General features: G+C 47.0%; 1 protein-coding gene across 1 annotated transcript in view; it reads left to right on the top strand.

Annotated features, from left to right (window-relative positions):
• The first annotated feature begins 7,739 nt into the window (after positions 1-7,739).
• Positions 7,740-23,203, top strand: part of Ruvbl1 (RuvB like AAA ATPase 1) — a 34,588-nt gene continuing 19,124 nt past the window's right edge. The window contains exons 1-3 of the mRNA XM_075983547.1: positions 7,740-8,008; positions 9,889-9,975; positions 15,137-15,269. Coding sequence (XP_075839662.1) covers positions 7,868-8,008; positions 9,889-9,975; positions 15,137-15,269 — 361 coding nt within the window. The 5' untranslated portion in view covers positions 7,740-7,867. The remainder of the gene's footprint in view (positions 8,009-9,888; positions 9,976-15,136; positions 15,270-23,203) is intronic.

The raw sequence follows: 23,203 nt of genomic DNA, 5'->3' as shown, positions 1-23,203 counted from the left end.
TAATCTAGCAATCTCTGGACTTTCACTGTCAAACCGTTACTCTTAAATCATTCGTTCTGATTCACTCATAGAATCCAGAACCTGTTATCATGATCAAGATACACAAACGGGCCCATAACCCTCTAACAAATACCTATGATCAAACTTGCCCTCCCCTTTAGTTCCTGGCAGCCACTGTTCCTGGTTTCCTGTCCCTCTGATCTTCACCTTCTCAGAGAATTCTTTAAGTAGCAGCAAAAAGGAGACGGCTCTTTGAGTCAGGCTTTTCTCACCCCAGGTAACACACATGAGACTCCACACATTGTTTAACTATGGTGCATGCTGGTTTTTTATCACTTCTGGTCTTCCATGGTGTGGGCAGAGCATCACTGTTTTCCATACCCCTGTTGAAAGACACTTGGGCTGTTTTCAGTTTTGACAGTTGTGACAAAACTGCCCTAGATACTAGTGTGTGTGTGTGTGTGTGTGTGTGTGTGTGTATGCATGTGTGTGGGCTCACCTGAGCGCACACACGCACACTTGCACATGCATGCAAGACACATAAGTTTCACTAGGGTAAATGCTGAGAAGAGGAAATGCTGGGTCATATGGTGTGTTGAATAATTTTTTTTTTTGTCAACTTGAGAGAAGCTGGAGTCAGCCAAAAGATCAGGCTGCAGGCAAGCCTGTAGGGCACTTTCTTAATCGGTGATTGACTGTGGAGGGCCCAGCCCATTGTGGGTGGTGCCACTCCTGGGCTGGGGGTTCTGGATTCTACAAGAAAGCAGGCTGAACAATCCAGGAGGAGCATGCCAGTAAGCAGCACCCCTCCATGGCCTCTGAATCAACTCCTGCCCTGTTTGAGTTCCTGTCCTGACTCCCTTCAAGGATGAACAATGATCCGGAAGTGTAAATCTAATAAACCCTTTCCTTCCCAAGTTGCTCAGTCATGGTGTTTCGTCACAGCACTGATGACTGTAACTAAGACACACGGTGGGTTTATTTTACTTATAAGAACCTGCCGGGCTCTCTTCCAAGTGGCTGCTCTGCTTTCTACTCCCAGCGGTGCTACGGGGCTCCAGTTGATTGGCAGGACACTTCCGCTCAGCTTTGTTTTAATTCTATAGCTCTTGGAATAGGTGTGTATCAGCATCTGGTCAGGGACTTAATTTATTGGAGTCACTGTTCTAGTCCCTCTGCATCTGCCCCTGCTCCTCAGGGCCTCACCCACTCCTTTCTATTGGCAGGAGTACTCAGACCTACGAGGCCTGTCCATCCTGGAATGCTGTCCCAGAATTCCTCACGGTCTTCCTCACCTCCTCCAAATTCAACTGCCACTCCTTCAGGGAGTGGTGCCCTGGACAGCATACTTCAGATATTCCTGTCCCCGCTGCCCCTTCCCTTTCTCTAGTCTATTATTTGCAGGTATCATCCTTTAACATGAGAGGTTTTTGGGGGGAGGGGGTGCCGAGGATCAAACCCAGGGCCTCATTGCTCTACCAGTGAGCTATATCTGCCCTCACCCCTGAACATACTTTGGAGTTTATTCCTTTACTGCATTCATCATTATGTGTTCTCCCGACTCACGGTGGGGAGGGGCAACCCCGGCTCCCCGGAAGACACTGCTGGGCCTGGCATGGTCAGATTGTTGCTGTGGCTGGTGGGGGTGCACTCTGGCACTCCGGCTGGGAAGGCAGCCCCCTTTGCAGTAGCCTCCTTAGACCTGGGACGGTGGCACAGGCCGCATACAGACCTGACAAAATCACTGGCGGGAAGCAGCCTGCAGAGCTGCGATTACTCGGATTCATTCTTCATATTAATGTGGTGCCGGCTCCTTTTCCGCCTTTTTAATGCTGTTTTGTACTCAGGTAGTTCAAAGTTCTTTACAAACAGCCAGTAATTAATTCAACTTCATTAAGGCCAATTAATCCAGGATTAATTATAAATTTGCCCACAGGAAGTTATTATACTGTGCTCTTTGATTTGAGTTTGGGCTTTAAAGATTGTTTTAGGAATGGGATGGAAATGCGCCTTTCCTCCGAGGGTCTCTGCTGCCTTGATTCTATTAACCATGTGTTTGCCTCAGTTGGTCCCATACCAACTCCAAAGGAGATAGTCACTCAAGCCTCCTGTTTAGCAAGCTGATATTCCAAGTGCTGGCCATAATCTGCCAGTGCCATCTTGAGTCACAGGGCAAGAGATCAAATATCATGGCAAAAGCTGGTCCCACACCAGTTCAGACTGTGCCATTAGCTCCCATTACTTCTTGTGGAATAGACAGGACAGTGTTTCCTGAGCCCATTCAGTCCGTAACAGTCAGCATCCAGTGCTTGGCTGGCCTAGGAGGCTCCTTGCCTTCTTCCCTTGCTTCCTTCCCTGGGAAGCTGAGTCTTTAACTCAAGCTGCACGGCCCAGCCTGGACTCTGATACAACCCATCGTCGTGCTCCCACCATCACTGGTAAGGCTATGCTAGGATACAAGTGGCCTCATCAAAGAAACACTCGTAACCTGAGTGTGATAGCCCACACCTTTAATCCCAGAACCCCAGAGGCAGAGGCTGGCAGATCTCTGTGTGTTCCAGGTCAGCCAGAGCTGCAGAGTGAGACCCTGTCTCCAAATAAACAACATAAGGGGCCAGGGAGGCTGGAAAGCTGGGTCTGGTGAGACACCTGTAATCCCAGCACTCAGGTGGCCAAAGCTGGAAGCCAGTTAAGACTACACAGCGAAGTTCTAAACCAGCCTGGGCTTCAGTGTGAGACTCGAACTCAAACAACACAATACAAAACCCACAAAAATTGGGCTGGCAAGACTGTGCAATGGGTAACTAAGCCTGACAACCTGAGTTCAATCTCTGGAACCCACACGGTGGAAGAAAGGAGAGGCCTGACTCCCAAAAGTCATCCTCTGATGTACAGACATACACACACACACACACACACACACACACACACACACACTAAAAAACCAAGGCAATACAAATGAAAATACATTAAAATAGAAGTTGCCTTATTAGATCATCTGCTAGTCTGTTTTTCACGATTTGAAAAGCTGAAAGGTTTTCACAGCTCTCATATACATTCCCAGCCCTGTTACATGAGGGTTTCAGTCTCTCCGTGTCTTTGCCAACAGTTGTTATTTTCCCTTTTGTTAACTCTAGCCAGGCAAGCATGGGGAAGAGTCTCACTGGGGCTCTGCGCTTCACTGTGCCATTGATAGTGTGTGCAGCCTCCTCCTGCTGCTGATGTGTCTTTTTGGAGAAATACCAAGTCCTTTACATGTTTTAAAATTTGCTGTTTTATGTGTATGAGTGTTTTGCCTGCATGTGTGTCTGTGCACCACAAGTGTGCCTAGTGCCTGAGGAAGCTGGAAGAGAGTGTGGGGTTCCCCTGGAACTATAGCTAAAGACAGTTGTGAACTATTATGTGGGTACTGAGAATTGAATCTGATCCTCTGCAAGAGCAGCACATGCTCTTATCTGTCTAGCCAGCTTTCTCCCCACCCAACAACCCCATTGTCTTTTCAGTGATTTCATATTGTTCTTCGATGCACAGAGTCTTTGACACAGTCTGACTTCTTCATCCTCTCATTTTCACTATTAAAGAATGTATTAAGATCTGGGCTGGAGAGATGGCTCAGTGGCTACGAGCATTTGCTGTTCTTGCAGAGGACCTAGGTTTGGTTAACACTGCCCACACCAGGTGGTCCACAGCACAAGTCCAGGGGTTCCAATGCCCTCTTCTGGCCTCCAAGGGTACCTGCACACATTTAGTGCACATTCAGATAGGCAGGCAAACACAAGTACACATGCAATTAAATTTTTTCTTTTAGATTTATTTAATTGTATGTTAGTATTTTGCTTGCACGTATGCATGTGTTACCACATTTGCTTCTGGTACCTGAAAAGCTCACAGAGGTCAGAAGAGGGTATTTGCCCTAGTTAGGGTTTCTATCCCTGTGATAAAACACCTTGATAAAAGCAACTTGGGGAGGTAAGATGTATTTCAGCTTACAGCTCCACATCACAGTCCATCACTGAAGGAAGTCAGATCAGGAACTCAAGCAGGACTGATGTGGGAGTGTCATATATCAATCTGTTGATTTCATTGGTTAAGCAATAAAGAAACTGCTTGGCCCTGATAGGTTAAAGCATAGGTGGGAGGAGTAAACAGAACAGAATGCTGGGAGGAAGAGGAAGTGAGCTCAGAGACGCCATGCTCCCCTCTCCCAGGCAGATGTGAGATGCAATAGCTCTGCTCTCTGGGGCACACGCGATGAAGCTCCAACCCAGGATGGATGTAGGCTAGAATCTTCCCGGTAAGCGCACCTAGCAGTGCTACACAGATGATTAGAAATGGGCTAAATTAATATGTGAGAATTAGCCTAGAAGAGGCTAGATAGAAATGGGCCAAGCAGTGTTTAAATGAATACAGTTTGTGTGTTGTTATTTCGGGGCATAAGCTAGCCAGGTGGCCGGGGTGCTGGGGACACAGCACCGCTGCTCCTATTACTACACAGGACACAAAACTTGGAGGCAGGAACTGAAGCAGAGGCCAGAGAGGAAGCTGCTTACTGGCTTGCTCTCCAATGCTTGCCTGACCCGCTTTCATACACACCCCAAGATCCCCTGCCAAGGGATAGCACAATAGGCTGGGCCTTCCTGTATCAATCACTAATTAAGAAAATGCACTACAGACCTGCCTACAGGCAAATCTTACAGAGGCAATTTCTCAATTGAGGTTCCCTCTTCCTAAGTAAGTCTTGAGTAAAGTTGACAATAAACTAGCCAGGACAGTGTTGAATCCCTGTAGGGCCCATGGGTCTACCCCTCCTCTCAGGGTTCATTTGAGGACAGTTTCTGGCAAGACATCTTGTTGAAATTTCCGGCTAAACATCCTGTTTGTTCCTGTGCTCCCTCTGCCCCCCAGGTGGTTAGCTATAGGGCCATTGTTTACTCCATCTAGTGGGTGGTAATTTCCCACCTGCCTGGGGGGAATTCCATTGTGCAGCAGCTAGATATATAAGGTTTTTCCTAAGTTTGAATAAAGGGCATTGGGCATTATCTCCTCACAAATGACTCCTGTCTCTTGTGTTTTCTTTTCATCTCCAGGGCCTTGCCTGGCTCCTGAACGGTACAGCGGCGCATGAACTGTACTGTACTGTAGAGAGTATTGCAGGCTTTACAGATGCCTAGAGCCATAGTGACAGACAGCTACAATCTACCAGCATGGATGCTGGGAACTGAACCTGGGTACTCTGCAAGAGTAGCCAGTGCTCTTAACTCTTGAGCCATCTCTCTGGCCTCCCTGTCTACACACTCTGGTCAAGGCTTACCTTCCTCAGTTTACTCATCTCTAAGTTGGTGCTGCTTCATTTACTTCTGAGGGAGTCCCAACTGTCAGTCAGGATGTCACCCAGCACCATCACCTACTGCCGCCTTCCTGGGCTCTGCAGGCTGCCCCTGGTGCCCGCTTTGGGCTTGCATACCACTAGACTAGGGAATTTGTCCCAGCGCATTTGTTACATGTTTCCCAACTCCTTGTAAGCTCATCAAGGTTATTTCCTGCCTGTCTCTGAGTGCACTATAGCGTCTGAGTGCACACAGGCGCTAACAGATGCTTGTTGAATGGATGGAGGTACAGTTATGAAGGCAAACAGTATCACTATGGAAACCTGACAGAACATATTTTCTGGCTGTGGGATGGGGTAGACATGATGTAGGATTTCAAGCTTCACGTCTCCCATTGGAATTCCAGTGCTGATTACCTGTTGTATGTTCTTGGGCTACTCATTGAACTTCTTTAGCCTATAGTTTGTTTTTTTTTGTTTGTTTGTTTGTTATATGGTGCTGGGAAGTGACCCTGTCATAACCAATAAGATGGCCGAGTTCTTCTACTCAGAAATCCTGGGTAGGTGAGAAGTTCTTCTGGGATGGACAGCAGAGCCAGAGGCTTGTGGCTTCAGCTTTGAGAGCCAGGGACCCTGTTGTTCTAGGCTTTAAAAGCCATAGGCTTGCAGCTTCAGGTGCTCAGGTTGGTGGCTTATTGCTCTTGGTTTTAGCTGCCTGTGGTCACTGTACATAGAAACTATTGTCATACACAGCTTCTAGCAGCAAGCAATGCCTGCTCGCATTATAGCTTCCGAATGGCCAAGTGTTGGGACCCCTCAACTCTACAGTTTCGGATACTAGACATTTTGACCATTAAGACTTTGAAGCTCCCAGGACTGGAGAGCTGGCTCAACACTGGCTGTCTGTTCTTCCAGAAGACCCAAATTCAATTCCCAGCACACATATGGTGGCTCACAGCCATCTGTACCTTCAGTTCCATGGGATTTGACACCTTCTTCTGACCTCAGGCACTGCATGTGTGTGATGTACACTTCACACATGCAGGCAGACACACCTCCACATAGAAAACAATAGAGAGACTCGGCGTTCCCTGGAACTTGTCTAGCAGCCTCTGCCGTGGGTTTCTCTGCTGCTGCCTGTCACTTGCCATTTCTGCTCCCAGTCATTCTGGAACTCTCCAGCTGCCCTTTTGTCACCATCTTCACTGCTGCAGACTCCTGTCTTGTCTTCTTCATGTTACTAGCTCAGCCCACAATTCTACTAACAGAGGTGGAAAGACCACCCAAGACAAGTCTTATAGTGGGCCTAATTTTGCAATACATGGCACACTGCAGCGCAGAAAGATGACTCCTAGCTGATTTGAAAAGTGAAGGACACCTGCTTCCATAGCCAGAATGTTGTAGGGGACGGTAAACAAGAGTGTTTTCCGTCCTTAGGACAGCCGGGCGATGGTGGCACACGCCTTTAATCCCAGCACTCAGGAGGCAGAGGCAGGCGGATCTCTGTAAGTTCGAGGCCAGCCTGGTCTACAAGAGCTAGTTCCAGGACAGGAACCAAAAAAGCTACGGAGAAACCCTATCTCGAAAAATTCAAAATAATAATAATAATAATAATTCCGTCCTTAGGACAGCCCTTCATGCACGCACATGAAAGATTAAATTTATGCTATGGCACAGTGATTCATGAAACCAAACGACCACATTTGCACCAATAGCAGTTGCTGATTCAAATGAAGGACCATGCTTTCACCAATCACAGGCTGTTTTGCCTGGGCTGCCTGTAGAACTGTGCCCACTCCTGTCTGATCAAAAGGATAAGAGTATGGTGGTAACACCTTTAATCCTGGCACTCAGGAGTCAGAGGCTGGTGGGTCTCTGAGTTCTAGGCCAGTCAAGGCTACATAAACCCATCTTAAAAAAAAAAAAAGTTCATTAGATAGGTGATGACCAAAATATGGCATAAATTGCCTTCTGGATCTCTTGTAGTCTATCAAAAAGTAAAGTGGTTGGCAGAGCATTCTCAGGGCATCCTTGGGGTGTCTTAAATACTCCGATTGGCGTGGGGGAAGTTTGGGCAGCTGCTTTGCTGAAAGTTCTCTCGGGGCAGCTAGATACCTGGGAAAGTCTAACATTTGTCAGTGAGTCACCTCACCCTGGCACAGACATATTAGTCTAGAGTAAAAATAAACATTAAAAGAGGCGTTTACGAAAACAAACAAACAAAAAACTGCCACTAACATTGACAGTGCTTTAAAGTATTTAGCGGTTCCCCATCAAAGAGAGCCCGGGGAGGAAACGCTTGCCCTGGGGGAATCCAACCTGTGACACAAACGGAAGTTGGTGGGCGGAACTAACCCGCAGCCAGCGACGAGCGTTTCTTGCAGCCAATAGAAACCGAAACCTTCTCGCTTTTGCCAATGGCGCGCTGACAAGGGCGGGTCTCAGAGAGCGGCCTAGTAACGGCCGCGTGGTAACCCGGGCGCCTGGCGTGCCGCAGTGCCTACCTGTCCACGCCAGTTGTGTGTCCAGACGCTCGTCAAAATGAAGATTGAGGAAGTGAAGAGCACCACGAAGACGCAGCGCATCGCCTCCCACAGCCATGTGAAGGGGCTGGGACTGGACGAGAGCGGCCTGGCGAAGCAGGCGGCTTCAGGGCTCGTGGGCCAGGAGAACGCGAGAGAGGTGGGCGTGGAGCATGTGCGCGGGGAGTGTGCAGCGGGACCCGAACCCACCGAGATCAGAAGAAGCGGGGATCACATTAGCGAGCAAAGATTGCATCCTTTGCGGGTCAGGGCACACAAGTTAGGTCTCACCGGAAACGGAGTGGAAGGCTGTGGGGTTAAGCACAGAACTAAGTTTTTAGAGTCTTTTGGCCTGGGAGCTGACCTGGGAAGTAGTGATGGGAGAACCAGTCCGGCCTATTCCCCATCCAAGCACTATTTAGCTATTCCAGTTAAGTCTACTTAAAATCATTGGCAGTCATGCCAGGTGTTTTGATCTTTAATGTTGTGCACACGAAGAAATCCAACTGTCTGTTCTACAGTAATAAAGCTGCCCCCCCCCCCCCAATTTCTACCCCAAATCAGTATTCTTCCCATTTTCTCAGCCCTCTCCACTCTGGTTTCTGCAGAGGGTCAGTGGCTACAAAAACTTCATCTTTACATTTGGTGAAGACTGCTTTCTCAGTCTCTTGCAAACTGAAGGTGCCAGGGACAAGACTCTGGTTTCTTCTTGGAGTGCCATCTATCTAAAAGGGAAACATCTGACCCTAGCTCACGTGCGCCTTTTTTTGCAAGCAGGTGATGGTAGTTAGTTGAATGCTCTGAGCCCATTGTTTGTTATTTCATTTCTGTTATCATACCTCACTTTGGTATGATGCTTTCTAGACATACAAAAAAAAAAGTTGCAATGTTTGCACAGTAAATACTTAGCGTACCTAAGTTCTCCAGTGAACACCCTACAGTGGTGCTTTATGGTATACCTGTTCATGGATGAATCTACTGTCATATTTCAGAGTCAACTGCAGGCCTCGGCACACTTTGCCCCTAAGCCCTTGTGTGTCCAAAGAGTTATTTTGAACACTTACATTCAGACGAGTAGTCATGATTCTCAGAGATTGCAGTAAAACAGGTCTGAGGGCACTCAGCTGGCAAGGGAAAGGGCCAGCATATAGGCTGGAGTGTATATGACATTGGCGTCTGCCCTAGACGCTCTGCATTGGATTCTTGTATGACCAGTCACACCAGCAGCTTCCCTGGTACTGAAAAGTAAGATTGATGATCTTCTAAAGACCCTTCCTATTCTTTTAGTGTTAGCTGCTATTTCTTTACATTTCATTTGTGAATTGGTGTGTGTGTGCACGTGCACGCAAGCCCTCAAGTGCATATGGCTGGCGCACATACAATGCCATCATGGGATTGCTGTGTTGCTTTGGTAAAGGCCAGAGGGTCTGTCCTCCCACTGTGAGATCCAGGGATCGAACTCAGCTCTTCTATGTTTTGCTGCAAGTGCTTTTTACCCACTGAGCCATCTCAGCAGCCCTTTCCAGTCCTTTTATTGGACGATGTCATAGCATACCTTTTTTGTTTAGATAATGTTGTGGCCTGGAATCCACATCCCTGCTGCCTTTGAACTTTAAGTTCCAGATCTGCACTGGTTTCTGCTGCCTCGGTCTCCGTTTTCTCTTCTTGCTACCTTACTTTAGCTGTGGAACTTGCTGTTCTGTAGACATGTAAGCTTCTGCTGTGGATATTTTCAGTTTTTGATTTTTGCCTGGAATATAGATTTCTGCCCAGGGCTTCTTCCAGTGTTACGTAGAGTGTTATGAGAAAGACCTTTCTGCTCCCCGTGGCCACTATCTCATTACCCTTTTCTCTCCGTAGCTGTGGTCTTGTGCCCTGAGCTGAGCACACGGTTCTGCTGCCTCATCTCTACTGCGCCATTCTGCTCCATAGCAGCACTCAGGGTTGGAAGAGTATGGGAACTATGTGGACCACGCACTGAATTGTTTCTACCGTGAGGCATTTTAATGTTGACGGATTGTTTCTTTCCATTGTGTGCAGGCATGTGGCGTCATAGTAGAATTAATCAAAAGCAAGAAAATGGCTGGAAGAGCTGTCTTGTTGGCAGGGCCGCCTGGAACTGGCAAGGTACTCATTCATTTTCTGTTCTTTTGTTTTTTTTTAAGCTACCCAAGAAAATGATATTAATGTTTAACTCCAACTGAATTCATGTCTTAACTAGTCTCTAGCTAGACTGTTATATGAATGTTTTAAAAACCAATGTACAGTAATACAATTTAGCATATAAAATCTGTTTTCTAAAGTTAAAATTACCCTGGCCTACCTCCAACAGAGAGTGAAATCCTTAGAGGGTCTCATTGTCTCTAGAATGTTCCTTTTATATCTTTCAGGTCTCCTTTGCTTTGTTAGGAAATACCTGTTGATCTGAGTGTCTTAAAATCCAGAGTGATATCTCTTCTAAGGGTGTTCACTCTATCCGACATGTGTGTGAGTGTGCATGTTACATAGGACATGTGTAGAGGTCAGAGGCCATCTTTCAGGAGTTGGTTCTCTTGAACTCTGTTGTGGGGTCTGGGACTCAAACTCAGGCTGCCATGTGGGGCAAGTGCTTTTACCCATTGAGCCATCTTGCTAACCCTTTTTGGTTTTGGTTTTGGTTTCCCTTAAGATAGTGTCTCTCATGCATCCCAGCCTGGCCTCAAACTGGCTGTGTAGCCCAGGCTGGCCTTGAACTGCTGAGCTTCCTACCTTTACCTCAAGTGCCAGGATGATAGGTGGCCTCACTATGTCTAACTGGTGGGATTCCTGAAAGTTACCAGAATTCCTAGTCTGTGCCTCAGTTTTTCTTCACAGGGGCCACAGAGAACATGCACCTGGGTTTGTGTGTGTAAAAAAATAACCTCTTCCACCTGTAGTAAGGTTTTTTGTTGACCACCAGCTCAAAAGTAACAACACAGAGACGGCTTATTAATTATGAAAGCTTGGTCTTTAGCTTAGGCTTTTCTCAACTAGCTCTTATAACTTAAATTAACTCATTTATATTAACCTATGTTCTATCATGTGGCATTACCTCTTTTTCATCTTGTACCTCCTATTTCCTCTCCCTGTCCTGGTGTATCTTTATTGTAATCCAAGCTCCTAAATTCCTCCTCCTCTTCTCTCTCCCTGGAAATCCCGCTTATCTTTCCTGCCTAGCAAGTGACCATTCAGCTCTTTATTAAACTAATCACATCTTCACACAGTGTAAACAAATATTCCACAACACCCCCCGCCCCGCACTGTTCTTAAATGAGTGGTAAGAAAATAACTAATTCTTACTTTGAAATCCTAACTATTGAATAGATGGTGTGTTTGTTTTGAGACTGGGTCTCACTGTGTAGCTCTGGCTGCCCTAGAACCCAGTATATAGGCCAGGCTGCCCCTGAACACAGAAAGTCTAACTGCAGAGGATGAGCTGTGTTAGTAAACAGATGAAAATGAAGTGTAAACGGCTGGGGAGATGGCTCAGTTGGTAAGGCACTCGCCACACAAGCATGAGGGTCTGCATGATAGTGTTTGCCCCTAATTCCAGTGCCCAGAGGCAGGGACAAGTGGACCAGCCAGACTGGCTGGGTCAGGGAGAGATCCTGAGTCAGATGACTCAATGGTTACGGGAATTGCTGACCTTCTGGAGATCCTGAGTTTGGTTCCCGGCACTCATGCCAGGTACCTTACAAGTGTCTGTGCCCCTAACTACGAGGGGGTAGATCCCCTTGTTTGGCCTCTGCGGACATGTGAATATATGTAGCTTACACTCAGACACAGTTGTACCCATTAAAAAAGAAGGTAGTGATTGAGGGTGATACCCAGGGTCAGCCTCCAACGTTTACATACGTGTGCACATGCACCCCACACACTATGTGCATACATGTGTGTATATACAAGATGACTTGTAAAAAAGAGTTCTTCAGTTTCTCACTTTTATTATAAAATTCAGACTTGCCATGTATTTGTCTGAGAGATGCAGGCTCACACAGGACCTGTGCTTTATCCTCAGTAGCACCGGAAAAAGAAAGTCAGAACTCGGCTGGGTGGTGGTGGCGGCGCATGCCTTTAATCCCAGCACTCGGGAGGTGGAGGCAGGCAGATCTCCTTGAGTTCGAGGCTACAAGTTAGTTCCGGGACAGGCTCCGAAGCTACAGAGAAACCCTGTCTCAAAAACAACAACAACAACAAAACACACACACACACACACACACACACACACACACACACACAGAGAGAGAGAGAGAGAGAGAGAGAGAGAGAGAGAGAGAACACATGCAGTTAGAGGCACACCCCGGCAGTAAACCCTACGTTTCTTTACCTTCCTTTCATTTAGAAGAGTTACTGTCCCCGCCATTTTGCTTTGTTTTCTCTTAATGATGCTAATATTTAAACATTACATTTACTTAATTTGAGGGGGTTGGTTTGTGCCTGCCATGGTCTGCGTGTGGCGGTCAGGTGATAACTGGGAGCTGGCTTCCTTCTTCCATTGTGGGCCTTCCAGGTGTCCACCTCAGCTTGTGAGCCTCAACAGCAGTGTCTTTGTCTCCTGAGCCATCTCCTCAGACCTGCACTGACATTTTTAAGCATCTAGATCAATCCTTTGTTGAAGATTTCATGGCTGACCTATGGTGCCTATCCGACTTTGGCCCCAACCCCCAAAAGATGAGTCTTTTTGCCACTTTAAACTCTGGCTAAGGGGGGAGCAGGGGGAGAATGTGGCTCTATGCCTTGTTTAGGAAAAATCTCTCTCTCTTTAATTTTATTCTAAATTTATTTTGCTTGTGGAGTTGAGTTTGGCAAATCTGGAAACTTCTTCCTTCCCTTCAGACTGTGTGCTTGCTGAGGGACCCTGCTCTAGGTTTCTGGACTATCACAGAGCAGTGCAGTTGTCTGTGAGTGCCAGGGGACTTTTCCTCACTTGCAGCTAGGACAGGGCAAAGGTTCACGCACTGTACCCAGGTATATTCCCTGGCGGCTCATCTTTCTGTCTTTCTGTGGTCCTGTTTTCTGTCCGGGGATTTCTGTTGTAACATTGTATTTTGTCAGAAGCTACAGACTCTGCACACTTGCGTACAGAAGTTGTCCATGCTCTTGCACATCTAGGTGCTTTGTGGACCCTTGGGCTTTTTGTGTAGTTGGCACCATGTTGCTAGCATGTGAGTCCTTCATTCCTGTGTGATACTGGCCAATTTGACTGGACATGTGAAGAACTAAAATCTTTGGCCTCACTTTGTAAGTTTTCTGGTGCGGTGAGTTTGAAGGCACGTGCTGTCTGAGGAGAAACTTGCAGTTTGCCTGGCGGTGAGGCGGCTTTGCTGCATGAAGAGGCAGGGGCACCCTTACTGTCCTGGTGTCCTGGTGCAGCTCCATTCCTGAGGACAGTTGACAGTGAGGCTAGTGCTTGGGCTTTAGGAAAGGAGGCGCCCAGATGAGACTGGAGTAAACCTGCTCAGCCTTTTTTCAGCAGCTTCTTTGTGGGCCAAGGGTCAGTGACGTGGTGTGCACACATAAGGGAAGCTAGAGCAGTGCTTGCATCCTGGCTGGACTGTCTGGCCTTGAATAACTTTATATTTCAGTTTCTTAATCTATAAAATACAAATCAGGACGGGGCACAAAGGTGCGTGCCTGCAATCCTAGCACTGAGGCAGTTGAGGCTGGAGCTCAGGCCAGCCTGAGCTATGTCGTGAGTGCCAGGCCAGCTATATCGTAATTTGCTGTCATACTCTACCTGTCAAAAAAACTAAAACAAACAGTGAAACAAATCCCCAAACCAAAAAGGCAAATACAAACTAGAACATGGGGTTGAAGCTTCCTGTGGAAGGTCTGTGAGGTATTCACAGTGGTAGGTGAGAGGGCTGGGCAGGAACTTTCCTTCTAGGACCTTTCACCCAGAGGAAACAGAAAGTGCAGCGCGCTCCCCTCAGCATTTACCCTGTCCACTTGGATAGATGACCGCTTCTGAATTAGGCCAAAGGAGGCACAGGAGCCGCTGAATTGTGTGAGGGCACTCTGAAGTCTGAAGCCGAGGATGGAGAATTGAGGGTGACTGCCAAACAGGCAGCCCCGGGCCCCCACCGGGTGTCCCATGTCAGAATATGTTCCTCTGTATCCTGTCACAGTCCAGACATCTTCCCCTTGCTCCTAGAATATCAGTGTTACTGTCATCTGCTCTGGGCTCATAAACTCAGGTGTGTGCCTGAGCTGAGTCAGTGGCAGGTGTGTTCCCAGATGTTCTGGGGCTGAGAAGGCTGCAGCGGGAGTCAACTGCTGCCGCAGGGTGATGAAAACCACACAGAACCAGTTTGTGGGCAATGTACTTTAATCTTTCATTTGACTGATGAGGCCTCCAGCTTTGCTCAGTGTGAAGGTTACTCCAAATGGCGGCGGATAGCACTGCCATCCAGTTTCCGTCTCACAGCCTACTTCTTTCTGCACTTTACCTTATGTTAATTTGCTGCCAGATTGTACTATCTTGAAACCATCACCAAAAGGGATTGAAAGAAGCAGGAAGCACTGTTGTCAGGTCATCTGTACGTGCTGTCTGTCGCTCTTAGACACTTGCCTTTCTTCCTTGGTATTTGCCCCTATCTCTACTCCACCCGGCCTTGCTCAGCTAGCCTCTGCCCGCCATAGTTGATTACCTGCAGCCATTTGTGTTTCCCAGAGTGTGCTAATGTGACTCATGTCAAAAAACCCTGCCTAGGTTTCCTTCCCTTGTGGGCCACTTAATATAAAGTGGACATTAAGTGATGCATCCCTTCAGTGCTGATTTCTACTGACCTATAGGTTGGTGTTTGTGGTGTGTGTACAAACAGAAAGAAGTCTAGGGCCTTGTAGTAGCCTGTGCAGACAGGCCAGATGCTGTTTGAGGCTGAGAGAGAAGAGTCAGGAAGATGGTGCTCTTTCTGGTGAGAACCACTGCCAGTCCAGGTGTGCCCCTTCCTAGGGTGTGGCACCTGGGCTGTGTCTAGTTCCTTCCATGGTAGAGTGAAGAAAACAGTAGCATCGGCTTAGATGTGGGGGTCTTGTGAAGCACTTGCAGTCAGGCCTTAGTTGGGGCATCCCTTGTAAGTATAATGGTGATCAGGGTGGGGTGTATGATATTCAGAGTGCACAGAGCCAGCCTCTGACATGGAAACATGCCTGTGAGGATAGAGGATGAGACTTCACTGCTCCCGGCAGATGCTGTTTTAATAACCTGTGTCTCTGAATGACCATTTCTAGCACTAAGCAAATGTCTTCCTGTTCTTGTCCTCTACAGACAGCCTTGGCTCTGGCTATTGCTCAGGAGCTGGGCAGTAAAGTCCCTTTCTGCCCGATGGTGGGTAGTGAAGTGTACTCAACTGAGATCAAGAAGACAGAGGTGCTGATGGAGAACTTCCGCAGGGCCATTGGTGAGTGATGAGTGTGGGGACGGTGGGAAAGTGGCTTTCATCTCCAGGAGCCTTGAAGCCTCTTGGTTGTAAAGATGCCATATGACAGGATTTGTGTCTGTTTCTCCTTTGGCACATTGCCATTATGCTTGCACGTGCATGACAAAACCCCGGTGTTCTAACCATAACTGTGGACCCCAGTTATGGCACTTGGGTTCTTCACATGGGAAAAATGGATGTAAGTCAGGATCAGAGTATGGCTTAAGGGTGTGCTTGCACATGCAAAGCTCCAGGTTTGACCTCAGCACCAGCCTCTTCAAGAAAAGCAGAATCTCACTATATAGTCTTGGTTGTCCTGAAACTTGCTATGTAGACCAGGCTGGCCCCAAACTCCCAGAGATCTGCCTACCTCTGCTTCCAAGTACTGGGATGTGCCACCACACTGGCTAAAGAGATCGTTTTAGGCACACACATGCACACAAACATACAGAGAGAGAGAGAGAAAGAGAGAGAAAGGAGAGAGCAAGAAAGCGAGCAAGAGCCAGGTTTCCTTAGTGCCCCTGCATGCCAGGGTGGCTGTCCATTGAACAGGCTTTGACTCAAGCCACTCATTGAGTGCGGAGCTGCTATAGTATCTGGTCCTCAGTGGCAGGCCAAAGGAGTTGTGACTTGTCAAAGCAAGGATACTAGGGACTGGCCAAATTTTGAAACTTGTGATGCCAGCCTCTTAGGGCCTACACTGCTGCCACAGTGTCTGTTATATGCCAGAACGTTTTTTCCCTTAGCCAAACTTTTCTGTCTGTATTTAGCATTTGGGGAATCAGGTAAACGAACTTGGCCAGTGGCATAACTAGTAAGTAGCAAAGCCAGTTGGAACTCAGGTCAGCCTGCTTTCTGTAGCCCGGGCTTGGAGACTGACTTTGGGAGAGAATGGCCTCTTCTGAGTTAATGCTCATACATAGGACTTCCAGATGATCTTTAAGGCTTGTATCTGTTGGTCTAGTGCTAGGTATGTCCTCAGATTCGTTTTTTGCGAATTGCTCTGGAAACATGGTCTCCTGTAGCTGTGTGGGTAGCCCTTTTGTGAAGATGGACATTTAGATTGATTTTCAGGTCTTGCTGTTCAAAGACAGGCTGCTGAGGGCTGCTCGGGTGCTGTGGGCATCTGCATCCCTCTCCGCTCAGAGTGGACTGTGGACGTGTGTGTGCAGAGGCCAGCGGAGGATGCTGTGTCCCTGCTCTTGTCACTCTGCCCTATCTTAGACAGCTTCACTGAACGTGGAGCTAGCCTCGTAGCCATGAAGCCTTAGGGATCTTTCTGACTCTGCCCTACCCCATCTGTGCTGATATCACAGGTGTTTGTGCCACCATGTCCAGCTTTTTAACAAGGGTGCTGAAGTCCAGGCTCCATCTCCATGCTTGCAGAGCAAGTACTCTGTCCCATTGAGTCACCTCCCGAGCTCCCAGAAAAGAACGCTTTGTTTGTTTTTCAAGACAGGGTTTTCCTGTGTAGCTCTGGCTGTCCTGACTGGCCTCGAACTTGGAGATCCACCTGCCTCTACCTCCCAAGTGCTGAGAAGGCATGTGCCACCACTGCCTGGCTAAAAGTACTTTTTTCTTTAAAAAAAAATGTACTACAGAGAAACCCTGACTTGAAAAACAAAACAAAAAAATGTATTTAATATTATTATTAGAGGGGTACATGATGTATGTGTAGGCACATTGGCTATGCATGCCAGTGGCAGTTAGGATTTGTGGAGTTGGTTTTCTTCTTACTTTTATTTATTATTATTTTGGTTTTTTTAAGACAGGGTTTTTCTGTAGCTTTGGAGCCTGTCCTGGAACTCACTCTGTAGACTAAGCTGGTCTTGAACTCACAGAGATCCGCCCACCTGCCTCTGTCTCTCAAGTGCTGGGATTAAAGGCATGAGCCACCACCGTCCAGCTCCTCTTTACCTTTACATGGCTTCTTAGGATTGACTTTAGGTTTCTGCTAGTACAGAAATCCCTGTACCTGTTGAGCATCTCACTAGCACACACCCCCAAGAAGTAAGTTTTTATTTTTAAATTTTTCTTTTTTTTATGGGAAATATTAAGGAAATATAGTGGATCACTAGAGGTAGGTGAGAAAGCAGGGGCTGAGATAGTCTGCTATTCTGCCACAGGGCAGGGTCAGGCCTTTACCCTGAGTGTAAGCTGAAGCAATTAAGTAGAAGGTGCCTGTCGGCTCTAGTCCAGCTCTACAGTTCCCCTTCACTGAAGCATGGCAGAGGGAGACCCACTGGGGTCTGAGCAGGAGGTGACTAGATTCTGGAGAAGTCCATGGTAGAATTCTTAGGGCTTATGGAAGGGTCTGTGGTGGGGCAGAGAGAGGCTACAGGGTCTGTGTTTACATTTGAGATGATGAGAAGTGTTAGAATGTGGAGAGAGGTGTGGGTCTTTCTGGCCCCGACCTGGCATGTAGTGGATGCTTCCTGAAGTTTTCCAGCGTGCGAGAGAAGCAGGTGGCCTTGAGGAAGATCCAAGCGTAGAGCTGTGTGATGCTGCCTCCTCTTGCCTTGTCTCCGCTTGCATCAGACTCTGAGATGGTTCATTTTTAGATATTTTAAGGGGTACTAGGATGGAACTCACTAGACCACATCCCAACTGCTGGGTGACTCCCTCTTTAAGTCAGAGACCTTGGTTTATAGTTTAAAAGAACTACAAAGTAGGGGCTAGAGAGGGCTCAGTCTTAGGAGTACTTGCTGTGTTGTAGAGGACTTGAGTTTGTTCCTAACGCTCACCCACTTTCACCTGTCACTCCGGTTCTGGGCATCCAGTGCCCTCTTATGGCTTTGGACACTGGCACTATGCAAGTACACACACACAGAGACACACAGCCACATACATAGAAGAAGCCTTTGAAAAACCTACAAAACATTTGTTACTGCAAATGTGCTCCTGCCTTCTTCAAGCAGCATGGTGGAAACCCGAGTGTCTAAGCTCACCAGTCACCCCTCGGCCCACGTGTAGAGACCACCAGTGCTCGCATATCTTAGTACCCCCTGGTCTCCCATCTGCTCTCTGCTAGGGGAAGCCTTGGTGAATGACAGCTGAGACTGTCCACCTCTTGTGTCCTGAATGGGGGTGGAAGGAGGGTCTTTGCTTTGCTTTGTCCAGGTGGAGCTATGCTGTGGCTGTTCTGGTTTGCTTTACCTTGGTGTGCGTGTTTGTGGGTTCCAGCCCATTGTTTGGGGTGTAGTGTGTTGCTTGCGTTTCCATGGTGGTCTGGAAGAGCAGCAGAGGTGGCTGTGGCTCATAGGCTCTCACAGCTGGGAACCTTCCTGAGAACTAGTTCTTGTTTTTCCTTGTTGTTTGTCTTTCTTCTCTTCCTTGTGCCCTTCCTCCCTTTTAATTTTTGAGATTGAATCTCACTGTATGACCATTTTGTCCCAATTGCTGGGCTCAAGGGGTCCTTCCTTAGCAAGCAGCGGTGGCTGCACTTTATTCTATTAAAACGTATGCCAATTGTTTTCTTTTTCCTTTTTTTGGTGTCTTACTACTACTGCTACTACTTCTTCTTCCTTCTCCTCCTCTTCTTCCTTCTTTCTTCCTCTTTTTCTATTTGACTTTTAGCCTTTCTTGCCTTGACCTCAATCCTCTTGCCTCAGCTTTCCTAGTGCTGGGATTGCTGGCCTTTCCCACATCCAGCTGTCTATGGTTTACTGTAACTCATTAATTATTTAAATAGCAAGTTATTGGATCTGCTTTAAATATGTGAATTGTTTTAAATTTTAAAGATTTATTTTAAGTTGTTTTACTGACATTGACAAAATTTGAAAAAACCCTGAGCCTCATGTAGGCATGTGCATTTGGATAATTTTACTGCTTTAAACTGAAAAATACAGACGAATTATCTTAGCGCCTGGCTGTGGTTTGCAGTTTCTGATGAGGAGAGGTTTGCCCATCTGTTGATGAGAGCAAGGTAAAGAAAACTTTCTCCATCCTCCAACAGAATAAAAGGGCAGGCCATCGACTGGCTTTAGAAAGGAGGCCTGGCCTGCTTGTCTTCCTGCCCTGTGCCTTTGAATTCTGGCGAGGTTTGGCAGTGGGGGTGGGGAGGAAACCATAAGCTGACCAGAAATGAAAAGCCAGGAGTCTGTGCTATTTCCTTGATGTGATGAAGGTCCCTGTCAAGGGTTCAGAAACCTGAGCCAGCAGATGAAACCCGTCATTTATGTCATTTCTGCCAGAGATAGCACCACTCAGCCATTCTCCTAGCAAACAGCAGGTCTCATTGTCCATCACCCACACCCCTGCCAGCTTGTCAGCACAGAGAGGCGGCTAACAAATAGAGGCACCAGTCAGCAATGGGCAGCCTCTGCCCTCCAGCAGGAATTTTGGGTTGCAGTCAAGGGAGCTGTTCTTGGGATGTGCAAGATTTGCTGTTAGCTCCCTCAGAAGGACAGTTTCGGGTTGTCACAATCTTCTGATGCATTCTGTTCGAAGTATTCTGTTCTCAATACCTAGGAGCTGAGAATTGGGTAAATAAAGTGGCAGTGTACCCCTTGCTTGGGGCTGTTCCAGAGCCTCCATTTTCTAGGCTATCAGGTGGATAGTGGAAGAGCAAAGCTCTCCTCAACCGGACTATTGGAGTGTCTGTCCTGATTAGGTTTCTGAGAAAGCTGGCACTGAGCCCATGATAAGGGAATGGCTACATTTGAGATGGGGAGGTGATAGAGAGTGCTTCACACCCGGCCAGTGTGGCCTTGTGACGTTTCTGTATCAGCAGGTAGCTGAGTGGTGGGGATTGGCATCCTGCAATCAGGAGCAGTCATCGTGCCCACTCTTGTGAAAAGAGTAGGCTTTGTTTACTCTACATTAGGGCTCTGCGGAGTCTAGCTGTAGGATCTGCTGTAGAGCGTAAACTACTGATGATGTCCCCAGCCCCTGACATTTGGAGCAGGTGCCCTTTGAATGGTCAATGGTGAGGACCGTGAGCACAGAGCCAGCAGAGGAGCAGAGCTGAGTCCTCGCAGTGGTTGTGTCCCCTCACCAGGTCTCACAGCCGTGCTCACTTTACCTTTTAAATTGACCTTGTTATTTTGAGCTAATGTGCAAAGAGTGTACAAAACATCCTCGTTCTCAAAGCTCTTAAGATCAGCTGTTATAACAATGACGTACCAGAAGCCCACAGTGTCTCCTTCTCCTTGTCACTGTCCCTTTTCACAGAAGGGATGGTCTTGATTTCTCACTCTATAGGGAATTCATGCCTGCTTTGAATTCACATTTATTTTCTTCTGTGCTGATGGCACCTTTCCCAGTGTTCTTTGCAAGATTTATCCACACTGTTACATGTAACTATAACCTTGCACTGCTAGGTAATATTCTCTTGCGTGAGCATACTGTAACTTCATTTTCTCTTTCACTGTTGAAGAGATTGTTTGTGATGCTGCTGTGACCATTATTGCCTGTGCCACTTCGTTGTGGCTGTTCCATTCAAAGGGTGATAGGCTGTAGCATTCTGTTTGGTTATGTTCCTAGCAGCAGAACACAGACCTTAAAGTAACTTTTCAGAACTGGATTTTTGGCACCACGTGCCTTCTAATGTTAGCATTCTGGATGGAGGGTGGGGAGTAGTGTTTGTTTTTTCTTTTTAACTTTACCATGGATAATGTACAAAAGTCGTCAAGTTCTCCCGTCACCAACTTCAGTTCACAGTGAGACTGACATAAGGCTTCATCCGTCCCTTTCAAGATTGTTTTGAAGCAAATTGCAGATCTGTTCATTTTTTTTTACATTTGTATGTGTGTGTGTGTGTGTGTGTGTGTGTGTGTGTGTGTGTGTACTTCTGAGTACTTGAGAGTATCTTGAGACTATGTTTGCATGTGCACACACCATAGCACATGTGTGGTTATCAGAAGTAGAAATTGATCCTCTCTTTTTACCATTTGAGTTCCAGGGATCCAACTCAGGTTGTGAGTCTTGGTTGCAAGTTTCTTTCCCCCCTGGGCCCATCTTGCCTGTCTTATTATTTTTTTTTAATAAAAGTTTAACCCATATATATTTCAATATGTGTCTTTTAAAAACAAGAACTCAAAAAATAATCACAAGTACTGGAGGGAGATGTCTTTGCTAAGAATGCCTACTTGGGCTGGAGAGACGGCTCAGTGGTTAAGAGCACTGCTGCTCTTCTCCAGGTCCTGAGTTCAATTCTCAGCCACCACATGGCTGCTCACAACCATCTGTAATTCCATCTGGTGCCCTCTTCTGGCCTGCAAGCATATATGCAGACAGAACACTATATATAGTAAATAAGTAAATCTTTAAAAAAAGAATGCTTACTTCTCAGCCAGGCAGTGGTGACACACACCTTTAATCCCAGCACTTAAGAGGCAGAGGCAGGTAGATTTCTGTGTGTGTTGGAGGCCAGCTTGGTCTACAAAGTGAATTCCAGGACGGCTAGAACTGTTGTTTTGCAAAACCAAAAAAAAAAAAAAAAAAAAAAAAAAAGGAGAAGAAAGAATGCTTGCCAATCACAGAGACCAGAGTTCAAATCCCAGCATTCATGTAGGTGACTCAAAGTCACCTAAAGCCCCATCTCCAAGGGATCAGATGCCCTCTTCTGGCTTTCCTGGGGAATCACATACATGTGCCACACACACATGTTAAATCATAATACCATTGTGACACTCATAAAAATGATCAATAATTCCAGGGCTGGAGAGATGGCTTAGTGGTTAAGAGCATTGCCTGCTCTTCCAAAGGTCCTGAGTTCAATTCCCGGCAACCACATGGTGGCTCGCAACCATCTGTAATGAGGTCTGGCGCCCTCTTCTGGCCTGCAGATATGCACACAGACAGAATATTGTATACAAAATAAATAAATATTTAAAAAAAATGATCAATAATTCCTCAGCATTGTCAGATACCCAACTCTCACATTCCTCTGTCTGGGAAGTGCCATGTGTTGCCACACACTGCCTGAACCAGGATACAGGTGAACTTTCTGTAAGAGATCGATTGAAACACATCTTAAATTTCTCTAGAGTTTCCTTTGGGCAAATCAAGTTAGATGGAGACTAGGGTCTAGCTAAGAGCTGGCCGAGGGGCTGACTTTGGTGAGTGCATGCTTATGGGATGGCTGTAGCACCTGGTGTGGAGAGACACAGGCTTAGTCTGTCAAGAGGAAGGAGAATGCTGGGCTCACTTCCTGTGTGTGCAGTGGAACTGAGCACTAGCCCTAGAAGTGTCCTAAAGTCAAGTAGAGTGTGGCTCAGAGCGGTGCTGAGCTTCTCTGCTGAGTAGGTGGAGAGGTCAAACCCCGAGAGTGCATGGTAGGGTCAAGGGTCATCTACAGTTGCTACAGGATCCCTTGCTTAGCTATGGGTGTCACAGACGGATAGTGGGTTATTCTGTGGTTTTTAGGGGAATGAGAGACAGGTTTTGTAGTCAGTGATTGGCAAGTAGAGTCCTGTAGGTTCAGATGGTTATCAGCTCAAAACAGAGGTCACTCCTTGACAGTGCGGATCTGAGAGGCAGTGCTGGGAATGATATCTACTTCTGGACTTGAATCTAGGAAGACGCTTTAAAGACTGAGATCAAGGGTGGGTAGGATAGCTCAGTGGTTAAATGTATGTGCCTGTTTACCTTCATTCAACTTCCAGAATCCCCATGGTGGAAAGGGAAAAATGACTGACAGCTTGCCCTCTGACCTCCACATATGCATTCCTGTACTTACATACATGCATGTACAAACAAAACAAATACATGCTTAAAAGATTCTTTTTTTAAGTTGAAATAAGTTTCCAGGGAGATGGCTCAATCACATGCTCTTGCAGAAGATCTGAGTTTAGTTGCCTGACTTATGCAGGGTGGCTCACAACTGCCTGTAACCCTGTTCCGGAGGATCCAGTGCTCTCTTTTGGCCTGTGCAGGCACCTGCTCTCACTCACATGCGCACATCCTCACATGTG

The sequence above is a fragment of the Microtus pennsylvanicus genome, chromosome 8 (assembly GCF_037038515.1).
Source record: "Microtus pennsylvanicus isolate mMicPen1 chromosome 8, mMicPen1.hap1, whole genome shotgun sequence".
Classification (NCBI taxonomy): Eukaryota; Metazoa; Chordata; class Mammalia; order Rodentia; family Cricetidae; genus Microtus; species Microtus pennsylvanicus.
Note: the sequence above shows the minus strand (reverse complement) of the source record. Positions and strands in the feature narration are given on the sequence as shown.